We start from the raw sequence: 17,164 nt of genomic DNA on the forward strand, positions 1-17,164 counted from the left end.
CTTTTCTCTCTTTCTTTCTGCTCCATCACTAATTTTCTATCCTCTAAGGGTGTAAGTAATGAAGGGCTATTTGTAGGAGGTGTACAATTAAGCTCAGGCCAGTGAGTAACATGTAGCGGGCTTAAACTTACCGCTGTCATGCAAAGAGGCACTGGCGGGACTTGCTAATCAGTCTCCCTCTCCCTCTCTCTCTCTAGCCAGCACAGTTTCTCTCTCTTGTGTTATTCATGTTCTTTTAAACTCGTATGTTCTATGTTGATCTGCATTTTTAACTTCTTACCTGTTTTTCTTAATTTTTATTTATTTATTTATTTATTTATACCACTTTTGTTAAATCGTCGACTTCTTTTGTTATCTTTATCTTAGTGACGTCCTTTAAAATTCACTGATTGTTATTTTATTTTTTATCAGAGAGAGAGAGAGAGAGAGAGAGAGAGAGAGAGAGAGAGAGAGAGAGAGAGCTAAACATGGCAGACATATTTTTTCGTCATCACTTCAGTTTCTATGTCACTGTTATTATAGATGAATTCGCTGCTCCCTTGACACTTGCTGCTCATTGTTGCATTACGTTTCCCTTCACTGGTTCTGACTTTTCCTAAATGTTTTGATGTTGCTGTAAATTGATTTGTTACTTCTCTAAAATTTTGTGGTGGAATTAATATGAAACTTCTTTGAGACTCACTACTGTTTGCATTATATTTCTCATCACAATGTCTACTTTTTTTTTTCTTTGATACTAGTGTCGTAAATGAATGTGTTACTTCTATTGATGTTACTTTCCGTGCACAGGTTCTGATGGTGGGATTAACCTGGTGCTTCTTTGAGACTCACTACCACTCGCATTATATTTCTTAGTGTTAGTTACCATTACTTTTACTTTGAATTACCTCTATTCTTCATGTGCAAGTTCTAACATGACATGGTGCTCCTTTGAGATTTGCTACCACCCGCATTATATTTCTTAGTGTTAGTTGCCATTATTGTTACTTTGAATCAATATATTACCCTAAAACTTCCAGATACAGTTATTTTTATCCTTCATGTACAGGTTCTAATATGATACGGTACTTCTTTAGGACTCATTTGCATCATGTTTGTTTGCGCAGGTTCAGGGTGCGCCGCCGAGCCTGCAGCAGTGAGTGAGGAGAGGAAGGAGGTGGAGGGATCGAGGCTCAAGATGACCCTTACCGAGACCCCGGCGTCCCTGCTTCCTCCTGGTCAGTATTCATTCGTTTTGATATTTCTAATTGCAATGCTGTCCAGAGAGAGAGAGAGAGAGAGAGAGAGAGAGAGAGAGAGAGAGAGAGAGAGAGAGAGAGAGTGGCAGGAGAGATAAAAAAAAAAGTTGTTTAGCCATTTGAACACGACGTTGAGAAATAACAAGATTGTGAAAGGAAAGCAGAGAGAGAGAGAGAGAGAGAGAGAGAGAGAGAGAGAGAGAGAGAGAGAGAGAGAACCAACGAACGAGCCAGCTATGTATAAAAACACATCAAACACATAAAAGAAGGGGAGGAAGTAGAAACATTACTCTTAATCACTGCCTCTTTACCTCTTGAAATGGCCTCGTATTCTCTGCTTGGGGGTGGAAATTAAACTCCATAAAAAGACAGAAAAGTGGGAAAACATACAAGAACACGGGAGACAAGCTGACTATTGTGCAGGAGAGAGAAATGAAGACAAAACAAAGGAACACTTGAGACAGATAGATTATTACAGAGGAAAGAGAGACAGTTAGAAGACTTACAGAATGGTCATACAAAGATACGCAGGGAAAAAATGAAAATAAAAGGAAACATGTCGACTTAGGAAAGAAAATGGAGTAGAAGAGGGAAGGAAAGAAAAAAAATACATTGAAAAAGTAAAGGAAAAAGGTCATTATGCAAAGAAGGAAATTAAAATAGGTGTAGGCAATACAAGAACACTGAGAAAAGATAACAAGAAATAGGAAATGCAGCAAAATAGAAAAAAATAGACTGTCAAATAGAAGAAAAGAGAAATAGGAATGATATGAAAAGATAAACACAAGAAAGAAAAGAATGCAAAAGAAATGTATATGCAGAGAGAGAGAGAGAGAGAGAGAGAGAGAGAGAGAGAGAGAGAGAGAGAAACTAAAAAAATAATGACAGTCTGTAATTTTCTCAAGCGTGAAGACAAAACAGGTCAAGGACAGAGTATAAACACGAACGAAATGAAAGAAAAAACGAAAAAAAATGAAGAAATAAAAAAAAGTGAATATCCTGAAATAATCTTTAGCAGGTGAACGAAAAGTCTGAAAGTTGTTTCATTTTGCATTTTTTTTTTAATCTTTTTTTGTCCATTTATCTTTTGTTTTCTTATCTTCACTCCTTTGTTTACCTCCCTTTTTTGTTGACGTGACTTGGAAGATGTGTGTGTGTGTGTGTGTGTGTGTGTGTGTGTGTGTGTGTGTGTGTGTGTGTGTGTGTGTGTGTGTTTGTGTGTGTGTGTTTCAGCCATTGACACGATTTGCTAAGCTGCTCAATTATCTTTTCGTGTTTGTATGCGTGTGTATAATCTCTCTCTCTCTCTCTCTCTCTCTCTCTCTCTCTCTCTCTCTCTCTCTCTCTCTCTCTCTCTCTATCGCTCTTCCCTTCATAATCTTTACTTATTCTTCAATATTGCGTTTAATCTCTTAATTTTCTATTTCCGCTTCTCGTTCTAACCTACAATCAATCTCTCTCTCTCTCTCTCTCTCTCTCTCTCTCTCTCTCTCTCTCTCTCTCTCTCTCTCTCTCTCTCTCTCTCTCTCTCTATCTCTATCTATCTATCTATCTATCTATCTATCTATCTATCTATCTATCTATCTATCCTTCCCTTTCCCTGTCTCCTAACGTAACCCCGTGTCCCCATGTTCCCTCCCATGTCTAAGCTTTCTCCCCGAGGTGTGGGTGTTGCGAGGGTCACGGGTGGTGCAGGGGAGGCAAGGAGGATGGCAGAGGTGGAGGTCAGGGAGGATAAGATCTGAGTCTCGTATTCTGAAACGCTTTGCTCTCTCACCGTCACTGCTTTCCATAGGCTCTTGTTGAAGACTCTCGTGTTTTTAAGGGTATTTTTGTGGTTCTGGTGATGGATTGGCAAGATTTACAGTTTATTTTAAGGTGAAACTGTCTTGAAAACCCTGCTAGTTGTATCTGTGGCCTTTGAAAGTTGTCGTGGTGAGAGGGGAAGCCGTTTCTGAATGCGAGCAAAGGTCTGAGTCTCGTATTCTGAAACGCCTGTGTCTTGTATTCTGAAAAGTTTTGCCCTCTCACCATCATTACTTTCCAAAGGATCTAGTTGAAGATGCTCGTGTTTTTATGGGTGTTATTATGGTTATGGTGATAGATTGGCAAGCTTTCTAGTTTATCGTAAGAAGAAACACTCCTGAAAACTCTGCTAGTTCTCTCTGTGGTATTGGAAAATGGTCATGGTGAGAGAGCAAAGCGTTTCTGGATAGGGGCCTGACTCTCATGCCCCTAACTGTTTGCATCCATTGCCATGACGACACTGAATGTAAACAAATAGGCACGGTTAAGGTAGTGGTCCTGGTGAATGCCTCTTAATTTTATCTTTTTTTTCTCCCTTTGTTCGTCTTTCTCACTTATTTCATCTTTCTGTTTTTTCTTCTATTTTTTCATTGTTGCTAGTTTTCTTATTTTCACTCTCGTTTTTCTCCTTTTTGTTTGTCCTTCGTTCGTCTTTCTTATTTATTTCATCTTTCTCTCTCCCTATCTTTACGTTCTTGTTGGTTTTCTTATTCTTATTCTTATTATTTGTATATTTTGTTTTTCTTGCTTATCTTTCCCTTTTATTATTTTTTTTCTTTATGGTGGTGGTGGTGGTGGTGGTGATGTTGGTGGTAGCGTGGTGGTGGTGGTGATGGTCGTGGTGGTTATGGTGGTAGTGGTGGTGGTGATGGTCGTGGTGTTTATGGTGGTGGTTATGGTGGTGGTGGTGGTGGTGCTGGTGGTGGTGGTGGTGATGGTGGTGGTGTTGTGTTTATTGATGGCGTCTCTGTATAGGAAGCCCAAGGTGATGATGTATATTGTTATTGTTGTTATTGTGGCTGTATAGCTGTAATGGAACGGTGACAATAACAGTATAGCGTGACGTGACACACACACACACACACACACACACACACACACACACACACACACACACACACACACACACACACACACACACACACACACACACACACACACACACACACACCAAGAAAAGCCAGCTCGGGGTCACTTTTTATTGTGGTAATCTGAATTTATGCTTACCTGAGTCTGTAACTGGTTTTTGGTCTCTCTCTCTCTCTCTCTCTCTCTCTCTCTCTCTCTCTCTCTCTCTCTCTCTCTCTCTCTCTCTCTCTCTCTCTCTCTCTCTCTCGTAAACTGTAATCATAAAGGGGTGCGAATTACATTGAATGTTCTAATTAAAACTCAGAAATAGTGCTATTCTGGTACCTAATGTCTCTCTCTCTCTCTCTCTCTCTCTCTCTCTCTCTCTCTCTCTCTCTCTCTCTCTCTCTCTCTCTCTCTCTCTCTCTCTCTCTCTCTCTCTCTCTCTCTCTCTCTCTCTCTCTCTCTCTCTCTCTCTAAGTGAAACAAATTGCTTTTTTTTTTCATGACTTTCACTTCCCCAATTTCTCTCATCTTCCTCCTCCTCCTCCTCATCATCATCATCTTCATCTCCTCTCCTCCTCCTCCTCCTCCTCCTCCTCCTCCTCCTCCTCCACTCGTCATCTCCGTCTTCTCTTCCGTTATGTTATTTTCTTTTCCTCTTCTATTTCCTTGGCATTTCAAGTTTCCCTTTGTCATTATTGTCTCTTTGTCTGTCTGTACGTATGTTTATATGTTTGTATGTATTTTTGTGTGTGTGTGTGTGTGTGTGTGTCGTGTTCAGCTTTTTGTATTCTTTGATTCTCTCTCTCTCTCTCTCTCTCTCTCTCTCTCTCTCTCTCTCTCTCTCTCTCTCTCTCTCTCTCTCTCTCTCTCTCTCTCTCTCTCTCTCTCTCTCTCTCTCTCTCTCTCTCTCTCTCTCTCTCTCTCTCTCTCTCTCTCTCTCTCTCATCATTCCCATATACGATTTCCCACATCCACACCTACACTTTCCTTCCCTCCTCTCTCCCTCAGTTCCCTGTGTCTTTTTTGTTTTCCTCTTCTTATTTTCTTCTCTCTCCTTAATTGGCGCTATGTGACCCTGTTTTTGTGGCGCCTTAGATCAAACCCACGATACCAATACCCTCACCTCACCTCACCTCACCTCACCTCATCTCATCTCAATCTCACCACCTCTGCTTCACTTCACTCATATCTCAGTGTTTTGAATTGCATTGGTCTGTCTGTCTTTTTTTTTATTTTCTTTTTCTTATCTGGCCTCTGTTTGTGTGTGTTTCTGCTTTTCTTTCCATTGCCTTATCCTGAAACACTTCCATTTACACCTCAATCACTTTCAAAAGGCTGCAGTCTAAGTTACAAGAGTCTTTTAATGGTGTTGAAAATAGTTCTAGAGACAGATTTACAAGATTTCAGTGTTTTTAATAGGAGAAACACTCATGAGAATCTGGGTCATGATTTCTGTGGCCTTTGAAAACAGTCGTGGTGAGAGAACAAACCGTTTCTGAACACAGTCTTCCTTGTGTTGTGTCTCGCCCTTTCGCTCGTATTCAGAAACGCACAGTCTCTCTCTCTCTCTCTCTCTCTCTCTCTCTCTCTCTCTCTCTCTCTCTCTCTCTCTCTCTCTCTCTCTCTCTCTTCAAATCCACAAGGGACGATTTGCCGTGTTCTTTCGAGTGTTTCTCCCGATAATAATGTAGAAACCCTGTTAATCTATCACTAGAGCCTTAAAAGAACACCCTTTGAAACTCGCGTCACTTCAACTAGAACCTTTTGAAAGCAGCTTTAGAATACATCAACTATTCTCTGCCTCTTTGTTCTGTAATCGTGGCGAAAGAGCAAAACGTTTCTGAATACATGTTGCCTCTTAGTGTTACCTCTTACATCGCATCTGACCCTCCTCCCTTTCTCTCTCTCGTTTTTAGAGTTCCCGGAGGAGGAGACGGTGACGCTGCTGCCGTGTACCATCTGCAATAGAACCTTCAACCCACAGGCCCTCAGTCGTCACAGGAAGGTGTGCGAGAAGCTATCCACGAAGAGACGCCAGGTGAGGGATTGCATGGAGATGAAGGAAGGCAGAAGGAAAAGTTGCTGGTGAAAGAGAAAAGATGTTAGGGTGATGACAAAGAAGAGGAAGAGGAAGATGTGTAGAAGAATGGATGTAAAGAAGAGGAGGAGGAGGAGGAAGAAGAAGAGGACAAAGGTGTAGTGAAGGATGAATGATAAAAAAGTATAAGAAGAGGTAGGAGTTTAGGTGTAGGATAAAGTAGAAGGAGGAGAAGGAAGGTAAAGATGATGATGAAGGAAAAATGTAGAAGACGAAAAAGAGGAGAAAGAAATGGAAATGATGTAGAAGAAGAGATGAGGAACGGTAGAAAGGAAGAAGTGGTGAAGGAGAAAGCAAGTGAAGAGGATGAAAAAAGAAGAGGAGGAGGAGGAGGAGGTGTAACATGTAAGGAAGAGAAGTAGGTGGTGGTGGAGGTGGTGAAGGAGGAAAGAAGCAAAAATTCTGACCGAATAATAGGAGGGGAAGAAGAGGAAGAAGAAGGAGGAGGAGGAGGTGGTGGTGTGGATGAAGGAGAAAGGTGAAATTTTAATGATCTTTTACTTGTTTTGGGAGAACAACAGGAGGAGGAGGAGGAGGAGGAGGAGGAGGAGGAGGAGGAGGAGGAGGAGGAAAAGAAGGTAAGGATTAAGTTATTTATTTTAATAAGACAGAAAGATGATGATGAGGAGGAGGAGGAGGAGGAGGAGGAGGAGGAGGAGGAGGAGGAGGAGGAAAAGAAGAAAAATGTGAAGGAAATGAAAATATTTAGTTTTTTTAACGTGTTGAGAGAGAGAGAGAGAGAGAGAGAGAGAGCTGAGTGATGTCTTCTTATTCTAATGGAGAGATAATGAAGACACGAAGGAGGAAGAGAAAAGAGAGAAAGTAACAAAAAACACGACTTTCCAAATTTTAAGTGGAGAGAGAGAGAGAGAGAGAGAGAGAGAGAGAGAGAGAGAGAGAGAGAGAGAGAGAGAGAGAGAGAGAGAGAGAGAGAGGAAGAGGAAGAAGTTGAATAAAAGGAGGGAAGGACATAACATCATTTGCATATGTTTATTTGTCAAACGTAATCAACACCCACCTGTTAAAGGAATGAAAGGTGAACGGCATGGAGGAGGAGGAGGAGGAAGAGGAAGAAGGAGGAAGAAAGGGAGGAAGGAAGGAAGAAAGTAAAAGAAAGCAATACGGAAGAGCAGGAAGAGAGGAGAACAAAGGGAAGAGGAGAAGGAAGGGAGGATGAATGAGTGAAAGGAGACGAGGAAGAGTTCAAGGTCATGTCAACACTACTTAAGTACACAAACTTTCACCTCACACACACACACACACACACACACACACACACACACACACACACACACACACACACACACACACACACACTTCCAACGTACATATGACCTCAAAATCGTAACTATGTACGTGTGTGTGTGTGTGTGTGTGTGTGTACAATAGATTTCCGTGGGCGTTGACAGTGACTTGCTTTTCATCCCTTCTCTCTCTCTCTCTCTCTCTCTCTCTCTCTCTCTCTCTCTCTCTCTCTCTCTCTCTCTCTCTCTCTCTCGCCTTCCCGCCTCCGCCCTTGCATTTTCTCCTCCTCCTCCTCCTCCTGTTTCTCCTCATTTTACCATTTTACCTTTCCTCCGAGTCATTATCTGTATTTAGTTTTCCCCCTCCCTTATTTACGTCTTTATCTGCTCTCTCTCTCTCTCTCTCTCTCTCTCTCTCTCTCTCTCTCTCTCTCTCTCTCTCTCTCTCTCTCAACAAACCCATTTTCTCTAACCTTTCCTCCAAAACACGAACTTAAACTGCTTCTTCGGCGTATTGAAATATTCGGCTCCCGTGACCTTTGCCAATCTCCCCACCCCGCAGAGCTTCTGTTCCACCAAGCAGCGGACTGAGGGCATTGACGTGGGCCCCGCCAAGTCTTTAGAGGGCAAGAGTCACCAGAAAAGCAAGACCAAATGGCGAGAGAGGCACCGGGAGTTTCTGCGAGCGATTCGAGCTGCTAAGGGGCTGAATGGTGAGTGAAGCAATGAAGCACGTACTCCAAACTACACTCACAGGTTTCTAGTTGACAATTTTTTTTTCAATCCCTTCAGTACTGGGACACATTTTTACCTTGAGATTTGTGTACGATTAGACCATTTTATTGACATCAAGGAAGGGTATATGGAGGTCAGAATATTAATGGCCACAGTCCTTATTAATCTAATTCCCCCACATGAATTTCTGAAGCGGCATATAAAACGCTTTATAATAAGAAGAATTAATATGGAAGGGCGTCATGGTACTCAAAAGGTTAGGGCTGATTTTATGGTTACTTGTGATAAATCAACAAGGTTTCTGTATTATGTATAGGAGAAACACTCTTGAGAACTTGGCCAATCATCTGTATGGCGTTTGAAAATGTGTTGAGAGCGCAGAGTATTTCGGAAGACGGAATAGCAGGTAAGGAGGAAGAGGAGGAGGAGAAGCAGGAGAGGGAGGAACTGGTAAATTATAGGTAATGTATGGATAGTGAAGAAAGAAAGGAGAACAGTTTAAAATATTGAAGAAAGGATGCAAGAAGGAGGAGGAGGAGGAGGAGGAGGAGGAGGAGGAGGAGGAGAAGGGCTGGTGAATGGTATAGATGTATAGATAATGTATAGATGATAAGAAAGAGAAGGGGGAGGAATAGGTTAAGATATTGACGAAAGGATGCAAGAAAGAGGAGGGGGAGAAGGAGAAGGGGCTGGTGAATGTTGGATAATGTAAAGATAACAAGAAAGAGAAGGAGGAGGAAAAGGTTAAGATATTGAAGAAAGGATGTAAGTAGGAGGAAGAGAAGGATGAGATACTGGTGAATAATAGATAATGTAAGGATAATGAAGAAGAAAAAGAGGAGAAGCACATTAAGATATTGAAGAAGTGATGCAAGAAAGAGGAAGAGGAGGAGGAGGAGGAGGAGGAGGAGGAGGAATAAAACAGGGAAAAATACGGTAAGATAAGGAACGTCATTAGCGACTGATAGATTGATTGGCAGACACTATCACCACTGCAACGAGGTCATAAGGCGCCGCACGTTGGTAGAAGGGAAGGAGGAGAAAGGGAGTGGGAGAAAAGAGACGAGAAATGTTGGAGGAGAGTGTCTGGAGTGGGAGAGTAAGAGAAAGGTGGGAGATGGGTATGTATGGTATTGAATGGGATGAAAGAGAGTAGAAGAATGGGAGGAGTATGCATGTCTGGAGTGTGAGAGAAAGTAAAAGGTAGAAGAAGCGTATATATGTATTGGGAGAGAGGGGAAGAATGGAAGGGGTGTGTCTGGAGTGAAAGAAAAGAAAGAAAAGATAGAAAAGGAATGTGTGGAGTGAAGGAAAGAGAAATGGAGTGTCAGAAATGGGAAGGAAAAGGTGAGGGCCCGCGCCATGATAGAAAGGGAAAGTGGGTGCCGTCTAATAAAGAGAGAGAGAGAGAGAGAGAGAGAGAGAGAGAGAGAGAGAGAGAGAGAGAGAGAGAGAGAGAGAGAGAGAGAGAGAGAGAGAGTGGTGAGGAGAGAGCTAAAGGAAGTGTGGCGGTCGGAAGGGGAAGTGTGTGTGTGTGTGTGTGTGTGTGTGTGTGTGTGTGTGTGTGTGTGTGTGTGTGTGTGGTAGAAAAGATTACGAATATGATAGCGTGAAAAAAGTGAGAAAAAAAACAGTGATAGTAGTGGTGAGAGGCAATGTGATACGAGGGGAAAGGCGTGAGTGAGACGACGAGGAGAGGGGAGAATGTGAGAAGGCGGAGAGGAGGGTCAAGGGGAGAGGGGTGGAATGAGTGTCGCAGTGAGGGAGAGGGGAAGGGGTGTGGAAAGGAATGAAGAATATTGATGGCCATAACTAGGAGAACACAATGCACAGTAAACAAACCAGACTTGTATTAGTAACATGAAGTAAAAATAGAGCAGGACTGTGTATTGCTACGACAATTTTCCACGGCCACAGAGACGACCAGCCGAGTTTTTAAGACAGTTTTTCCTTTTGATAAACTAGAAATCTTGCCAATCCATTACCAGACCCATAAAAATACCCCTAAAAACACTGGAGCCTTTGGAAAACAGTGATGGTGGTTTCAGAATAAGGCCTTAGTAAGAAAGCTGAATGGTGCCACAAACCCCTTCACCTTCCTGCCTTACATTACATACTCAGGTCCGTATTCAGAAACGATCTGCTCTCTCACCACGATTGTTTTCCAAGGCTACATAGATGATTAGTGGGGTTTTCAAGCGTGTTTCTCCAGTTAATAATGTAGAAATTTTGTCACTCTGCCTCTAGAACCGTAAAAACACCTTAAAAATTCGTGTAAATATAAATAAAGCCTTTTGAAATAGTGGAAGTTAAGTGCAGAAGAATACAAGAATACAAGCCTCGGTCATGTTGGATCTGAGGAGTTGCACAATTTCTGTTCCTACTGATTATAGATACTCAAGCAAATTTCTTTAGTTTTCTTAACCTTTACAATACCAGGACGCGTTTCTATATTCCTTCTGCTTACTATTTGGCGCTTTTATACAGCATCAGAAATTAAACTTGGCCAGTTTTCCCCTCTTAAAAAAAAAAAAAACCCTCCTACGCTATCACAGTGTAGTCGCGGTACGCAACATATGAACACTACCAGATCCTCTTACTATGCTAACACTCTCATTTCCTTCCACCAGATGACGATGAACAGGGCCCAGTCTCCAGTGTGCCCTCAGATTACGTCAAATGTCCACACTGCGAGCGTCACTTCGGTCCCAAAGCAGCGGATCGCCACATCAGCTGGTGCCGTGAGCAGAGTACCCGCGTGCCCAGGTCCCCGGCGGATAACCAGGCCGTGGAGAGACTCAAATCCAGGACCAAGGTGAGGCTCTTAGTACTGACAGGTTCCTCTGATTGAAGTAGAAATGAGTGAAGTTATTGGACCTTTTAACTCCTTCAGTACTATGACGCATTTCCATATTCATTCTGGTGACTATTTGGCGATTTTATACGGCTTCAGAAACTCATATGGGGATTGAAATAGTGAAGACTGTGGCCATTAATCTTCTGCCCTCCATAGACTCTTTAATGTCAATAAAATGGTCTAATAATACACAAATCTCGAGCTAAAATTGTGTTCCAGTATTGAAGGGGTTAAGTTTGAGCCACGAGGAGACGATAAACAGCGAGAGAAGTGACGAGTAATGATAAAAGACAGAAATAGTTTAAATCTTCTATTGCCTGTAGTTGTATTTTTGCTCTGTTTACATTTTATGGTACTAGTCGAACTTATAAACAGGAATTCACACCTGCGCGTTGTTTCTCGTAGCTTCCCTTAACATTTGCACTACTAAGAACAATGATTAAGCAACGTTTGGTAAGTTTTCCTGGGGCAGATATTAAATTACATACATTAGAAAAGCTTTACTGTGAGGGTTAGCTTGCGAAATCTTAACCCTTTCAGTACTGGAACCCATCTTTGCAGCGAGTTTTGGGTGTGATTAGACGATTTTATTTACATTAGGAAGGGTCTATGGAGATCAGAAGATTAATGGCCTGAAGTTCACTGTTTTAATCTCCACATTAAGTTTCTGAAGCTGTAGAAAATCGTCAAATAGTAAGCATAATAGATATGGAAACGTTTCCTGGTGTTGATGGGGCTAACATTTGCACTACTAAGGACATTGATTAAGCAACGGTAGGTAATTTTTTCTGGGCAAATATTAAAATGCATACATTAGAAAAGCATTACTTAACATTCGCTCGCGTTTACTGCGAAGGTTAGCTTGCAAACTCTTAACCCCTTCAATACTAGGACGCATTTTCACCATGAGTTGTGGGTGTGATTAGACGATTTTATTTGCATTGGAAGGATCGATGGAGATCAGAAAATTGATAGCTATTTTAATCCCCCACACAAGTTTCTGAAGCTGTATAAAATCGCCAAATAGTAAGCAGAATGAATGTGAAAACGCGTCCTGTTACTAAAGAGATTAACATTGGCACTAGTAACGACAATAATCAAGCAACGTTAGATACGGTTTTCTTTGGCAAATTTTAGACTACATACATTACAAAAAACTTACTTAACATTCGCTCGCGTGTACTGTTTTAGCTTGCGAAATCTTAATATGGACTCGTACAGTACAGTGTGAATCAGCTGACGTGCCTGAGTGATCTTGTGTTGGTATGCCTGTATGTTGGTATGTGTCTGCTTCCTCTGTTTCTTTTTCCAGCGGTCTTGTCACGAATGTGTAGCCTCATGAGTGAGTGTGTCTGTCGTCTGGCTGGCTAAGTGAGTGAGGCGCGTGTTCTCCCTCCCTCACTCCCTCCTCTCCCTCTCTCCCTCCTTTCTCTCCCTCACAAGACAACATACCTTTAAAATCAATGAAGTTGTTAGTGTAGGTGTTGTTGACCCACGAACACTTTACACACATTCCTCCCACTCACTTCCTCCTCCCACTTAACTCTCCTTCCCACTCCCCCTTTCTCCTCTCCCTCTCTGTTTGTTTATCCACTATAACCTTCCCTTCCCTCGTGGCCACTTTTCCGTCACTCTCTTCCACTCATTTTCCTCATTTTCTTGTCCACTTTCCGCCAACAAGTCTGTCCTCATTCCTCATTTCCTTCCACCTTCGCCTTTGGAATGTATAAAATTCTCTTAAAGTGTCAAAATCATGAGGAATGCGGTGACGTGGGAGGAGGAGGAGGAGGAGGAGGAGGAGGAGGAGGAGGAGGAGAGGAAACGAGGAGGAGGAAGAAGAATGAGACGTCTAAACCCAAATGTGACCTACCTTCTCCCTTCCGATCTAGGTCAGAATGTTAGCTGGATTCTTAACTTCCTTCCTCCTCCTCCTCCTCCTCCTCCTCCTCCTCCTCCTCCTCCTCCTCCTCCTCCTCCTCCTTCTCACCTTTCCTTCCTTCCTGTCTTCTTCTCTATCTCTCTTTCTCTTCTCCGTCATTCCTTTCTCTTCCTCTCAAAAGCTTCCTTCTTGTCTTCTCTTTATCTCTCTGTCTCTCTCCGTTCCTTGTTTCTCCTCCTCTCAAAAGCCTCTTCCTTGTTTTCTATCTTCCTCTTCTGTTATCTTCTTTCAGTACCTCTTTGTTCGTCTCAATTGCTTCCTGTTTTCCCTCTTCAGTTTCTCCATTCATTCTTTCTCCCTTTCACACTCTCCCTTTCTCCCGGCTCTGTATCATTCTGTACCTCTCCTTTTCCTTTCCCACTATCTTTTCTCTCTATCCTCTACATATTCACCCCTTTCTTCTACCGTTATTCTTTTTTTTTTCTCTACCTTCTCTTGTCTCTTCCCTTTCTCTCTATCCTTTATCTCTTTTCTCTCCCTCATTCTCTCCTTCCCTTCTTTACCTTCCCCTATTGTCTTCTCTCATTCCCCCTCTCGACCCCTTCCCTTCCCTTCCCTGCCCTCTACGGTGGCAGAGAGGGACAAGATAGAGGAAGAGGGGAGGTGGAGGAAGAGAATGTGGAGGGAGTGGAGTGCCGCCTACCTTACGCCGTGTATGGAGGCAACGGGTGGAGGGACACAGGGGGCGGTGACCCTCCCTAGAGGCACCTGTGTCCTGTGTGTGTGTGTGTGTGTGTGTGTGTGTGTGTGTGTGTGTGTGTGTGTGTGAGAGAGAGAGAGAGAGAGAGAGAGAGAGAGAGAGAGAGAGAGAGAGAGAGAGAGAGAGAGAGAGAGAGAGAGAGATTAGTTATTAGCGTTTCCAAAATGACTTTATTTATTATTCTGAAACTTTCTCCCTCTTCTTCTTCTTCTTCTTCTTCTTCTTCTTCTTCTTCTTCTTCTTCTTCTTCTTCTTCTTCTTCTTCTTCTTCTTCTTCTTTTCATCATTTCTATTATCAATATTATTATCATAATTATTATTATTATTATTATTATTATTATTATTATTATTATTATTATTATTATTATTATTATTATTATTATTATTATTATTATTATTATTATTGTTCCTATTCTTGTTTTTGTGTTTTCTCTACTACTGCTACCACCACCACCATTACTACTACTACTACTACTACTACTACTACTACTACTACTACTACTACTACTACTACTACTACTACTACTACTACTACTACTACTACTACTACTACTACTACTACTACTACTACCACCACCACCACCACCACCACCACCAGTGACCACGAATAACTTCTTTACCCTTCCCAAGTTTCCCCTCGCCTGTTCTAATCATGGCGGAGATGAGACCTAGTATGTAATGTTCCCTTATTTAGCACTGCGGCATTCCCCCTTCCCCCCTCCCCCACCCCCTCTCTACCCTCTATCTCCTCCCCGCTGGTCAATAAATGGATAAAGGGAAAAGCATCAGGACCGCCACGCCATCGCTGTCAGTGCCGCCCGGAATATCTGATACCCGATGGCTCAATACTCCCTCCATCTTGTTTACTGCCGCGGGAGATTTCGCCACCACTTACGTTTTCGGCGCTTCTTGTTATTTTTTTTTTTTTTTCTTTTCTGATTCGATTTTTTTTTTGTGTATGTGTGTGTGTTTTCTTTTTTTTTTTCAAGTTCATGTGTTTTGTTTTGGTATTTTTTTTGTTTTATTCTATTTATTCATTTGTTGTTTTTTATTATTTTTTTTCTGTGTGTGTGTGTGTGTGTGTGTGTGTGTGTATTTTCTTTTTTTTTAGTTCATGTGTCATTGGATTTGCGTTTAGTAGTTGTTATTGTTGTTGTTGTTTATTGTCTTACTTGTCATTATTATTTCTTTTTCTTGAGCAAATTTCATCTTTTAGGTTAAAGTTTTTTTCTTTACATTCCAAAGTCTTTTTTTTTTCCAATTTAATCCCTTCAGGTGTTATAAGATTTGTGTTTTACGTTGTTAATATCATCACTAGTGAATATTCCTGCCTTTCTTCTGTGTTTTTGTTAGTTTTATTGTTTATTTTATTGATTTTGGAAGTTTAAATATATCTTACACAGCGTCAGCAGCGAAACGGTCGTGTAGCGAAGCCTTTTAGTATCTGTTGTTTTATTTTTTGCTCAATAAAATCAAGTAAAATAAACTGACAACGAACCGCACTATCACTCGTTTCAGTGTCTTGTCTTCACTACTCCAGCAGGCCCCGGTGAAAGTTAATAGGGCTTTCAAGGATGTTCTCATGAATCCAGCGAGAGTTTTAACAAGGATTCTGTGTTATCTAGCAAAAGAACACCCGTAAAGAAAGTAGGCCTATTATCTCCGTGGCCTTTGTAAATACTCCTTATAAATTCCAGTAAGGGTTAAGTGTCATATGTCATACTGTCTTAAGCATTCAGAAGACTCACATTAACGATTCAGTGTTCGGTGATTGGAAAGGACATGTGAAAACCTGACCTTTTTATATCCGTAGCCTTTGAAATCCCAGTGTTTGAAAATACAGGGTGTCACGTTTTATGTATTCTGAGGATTCACATTAAGGATATAGTGTTCTGATACTGGAAAGAACATGTGAAAACTAGACACTTTTATCTTTATGTCCTTTGAAATTAGTCCTTATGAAATCCTAGCGTTTGAAAATACAAGTTAGGTGTCACGTCCTAATTAGTCTTAGGATTCACATTAACGATTTAGTGTTCGGCTTCTTGAAAGGACATGTGAATGAAAACCAGACCTTTTTATCTCCGCGGTCTTTGAAAATAGTCCTTATGCAATTCCAGTGTTAGAAATTACTGGGTAAGTGTCACGTCTTAAATTGTCTGAGGATTCACATTAAGGATTTCTTGTTCGGTTACTGGAAAGGACATGTGAAAACCAGACTTTTTAATGTCCTTAGCTTTTGAAAATAGTCCTTATGAAATCCTAGTGCTTGAATATACAAATTAAGTGTCACGTCTTAAGTAGTCTTAGGATTCACATTAACGATTTAGTGTTCGGCTGTTGGAAAGCCCGTGAAAAACTGACTCTTTTATATCCTTGACCTTTGAAAATAGTCCTTATGAAATCCCAGTGTTAGAAATTACTGGGTAAGTGTCACGTCTTAAATTGTCTGAGGATTCACATTAAGGATTTATTGTTCGGTTAGAGGAAAGGTCATGTGAAAACCAGACTTTATTTTTATCTATCGTTATCCTTTGAAAATAGTCCTTATGAAATCCTAGTATTTGAAAGTACTGGGTAAGTGTTACGTCTTAAGCTGTCAGAAGACTTTTATTTAGGATTTAATGTTTAGCCACTTCGACTGAGATTCGTGCGTGTGGTGGGACAGGGTGGCGTAAGTGGCAGGCTTGATGGAGGTTCTTCTTATTGCCTGACTTCGGCGAGATCGTTTTCGCCTCGCAACTTGAATTTATTGCCCAGTGACTCTTACTTAGTTCCATGAAGATGCGTTACGTGCACACATCACGGGGAGGGTGACGAAAGTGGCAGGAATGATAGAGGTTCTGCTTATTGGAAAAATGGAGTAAAAACCGAGCGAAAAAAAGTGTAAATGTGGGATTGAAAGGAGTGAGAAGCACAGAGTTGGGCCATTGGCAGGTGAGACAAAGACAGAGGGCAAGAAAAACTATCAGGAGTGGGCGGGGGTGACAATGAGAGGCCGAGGCAGGGAAAGCCGAACGAGTCAAGACGAGGCGAGTCGGGCCGACGTAAAAACTTGACAGGGCGAGACAAACTGACAGCACACATTGGCGTGGACAGTGACGATGAAGAAATGAAATTTCCTGACAGCTTAGTTAAGGATCACAGACGCAAAGAAAACGAAGAGGGGAAGAGAAGTGAAAGAAAATAGAGGCGATAACGAAGGAAAGTGAAAAAAAAAAAAATGTAGGTGAAAAAATTTAGATGAGAACGGATAAACAAAAAAGGATGAATTGAGGTGACGAAGGAGGGCAAAATATCCTGTAGAGACACAAGATACACTGCAGATAAGCTGAAAGGGATGACGAAGGAAAGTGAAAAAAAACTCTTAGGTGACAGAATCTGAATAAAAACTTTGGATAAACAAGAAAGGATGAATTAAGGTCACGAAAAAAAGGCAAAATATCCTACAGAGACACAAGATACACTGCAAA

General features: G+C 41.5%; 1 protein-coding gene across 5 annotated transcripts in view; it reads left to right on the top strand.

Moving 5' to 3' along the window:
* LOC123499410 (hornerin-like) overlaps positions 1 to 17,164 on the top strand; it is a 55,127-nt gene that overhangs the window by 18,179 nt on the left and 19,784 nt on the right. For all 5 annotated transcript variants that reach the window (XM_045247374.1, XM_045247372.1, XM_045247373.1 and 2 more), the window contains 4 exons: positions 1,107 to 1,217; positions 6,035 to 6,156; positions 8,023 to 8,173; positions 10,826 to 11,010. In XM_045247374.1, the coding sequence (XP_045103309.1) occupies positions 1,107 to 1,217; positions 6,035 to 6,156; positions 8,023 to 8,173; positions 10,826 to 11,010 (569 nt within the window). The remainder of the gene's footprint in view (positions 1 to 1,106; positions 1,218 to 6,034; positions 6,157 to 8,022; positions 8,174 to 10,825; positions 11,011 to 17,164) is intronic.

This window comes from Portunus trituberculatus, chromosome 49 (genome assembly GCF_017591435.1).
Source record: "Portunus trituberculatus isolate SZX2019 chromosome 49, ASM1759143v1, whole genome shotgun sequence".
NCBI lineage: Eukaryota > Metazoa > Arthropoda > Malacostraca > Decapoda > Portunidae > Portunus > Portunus trituberculatus.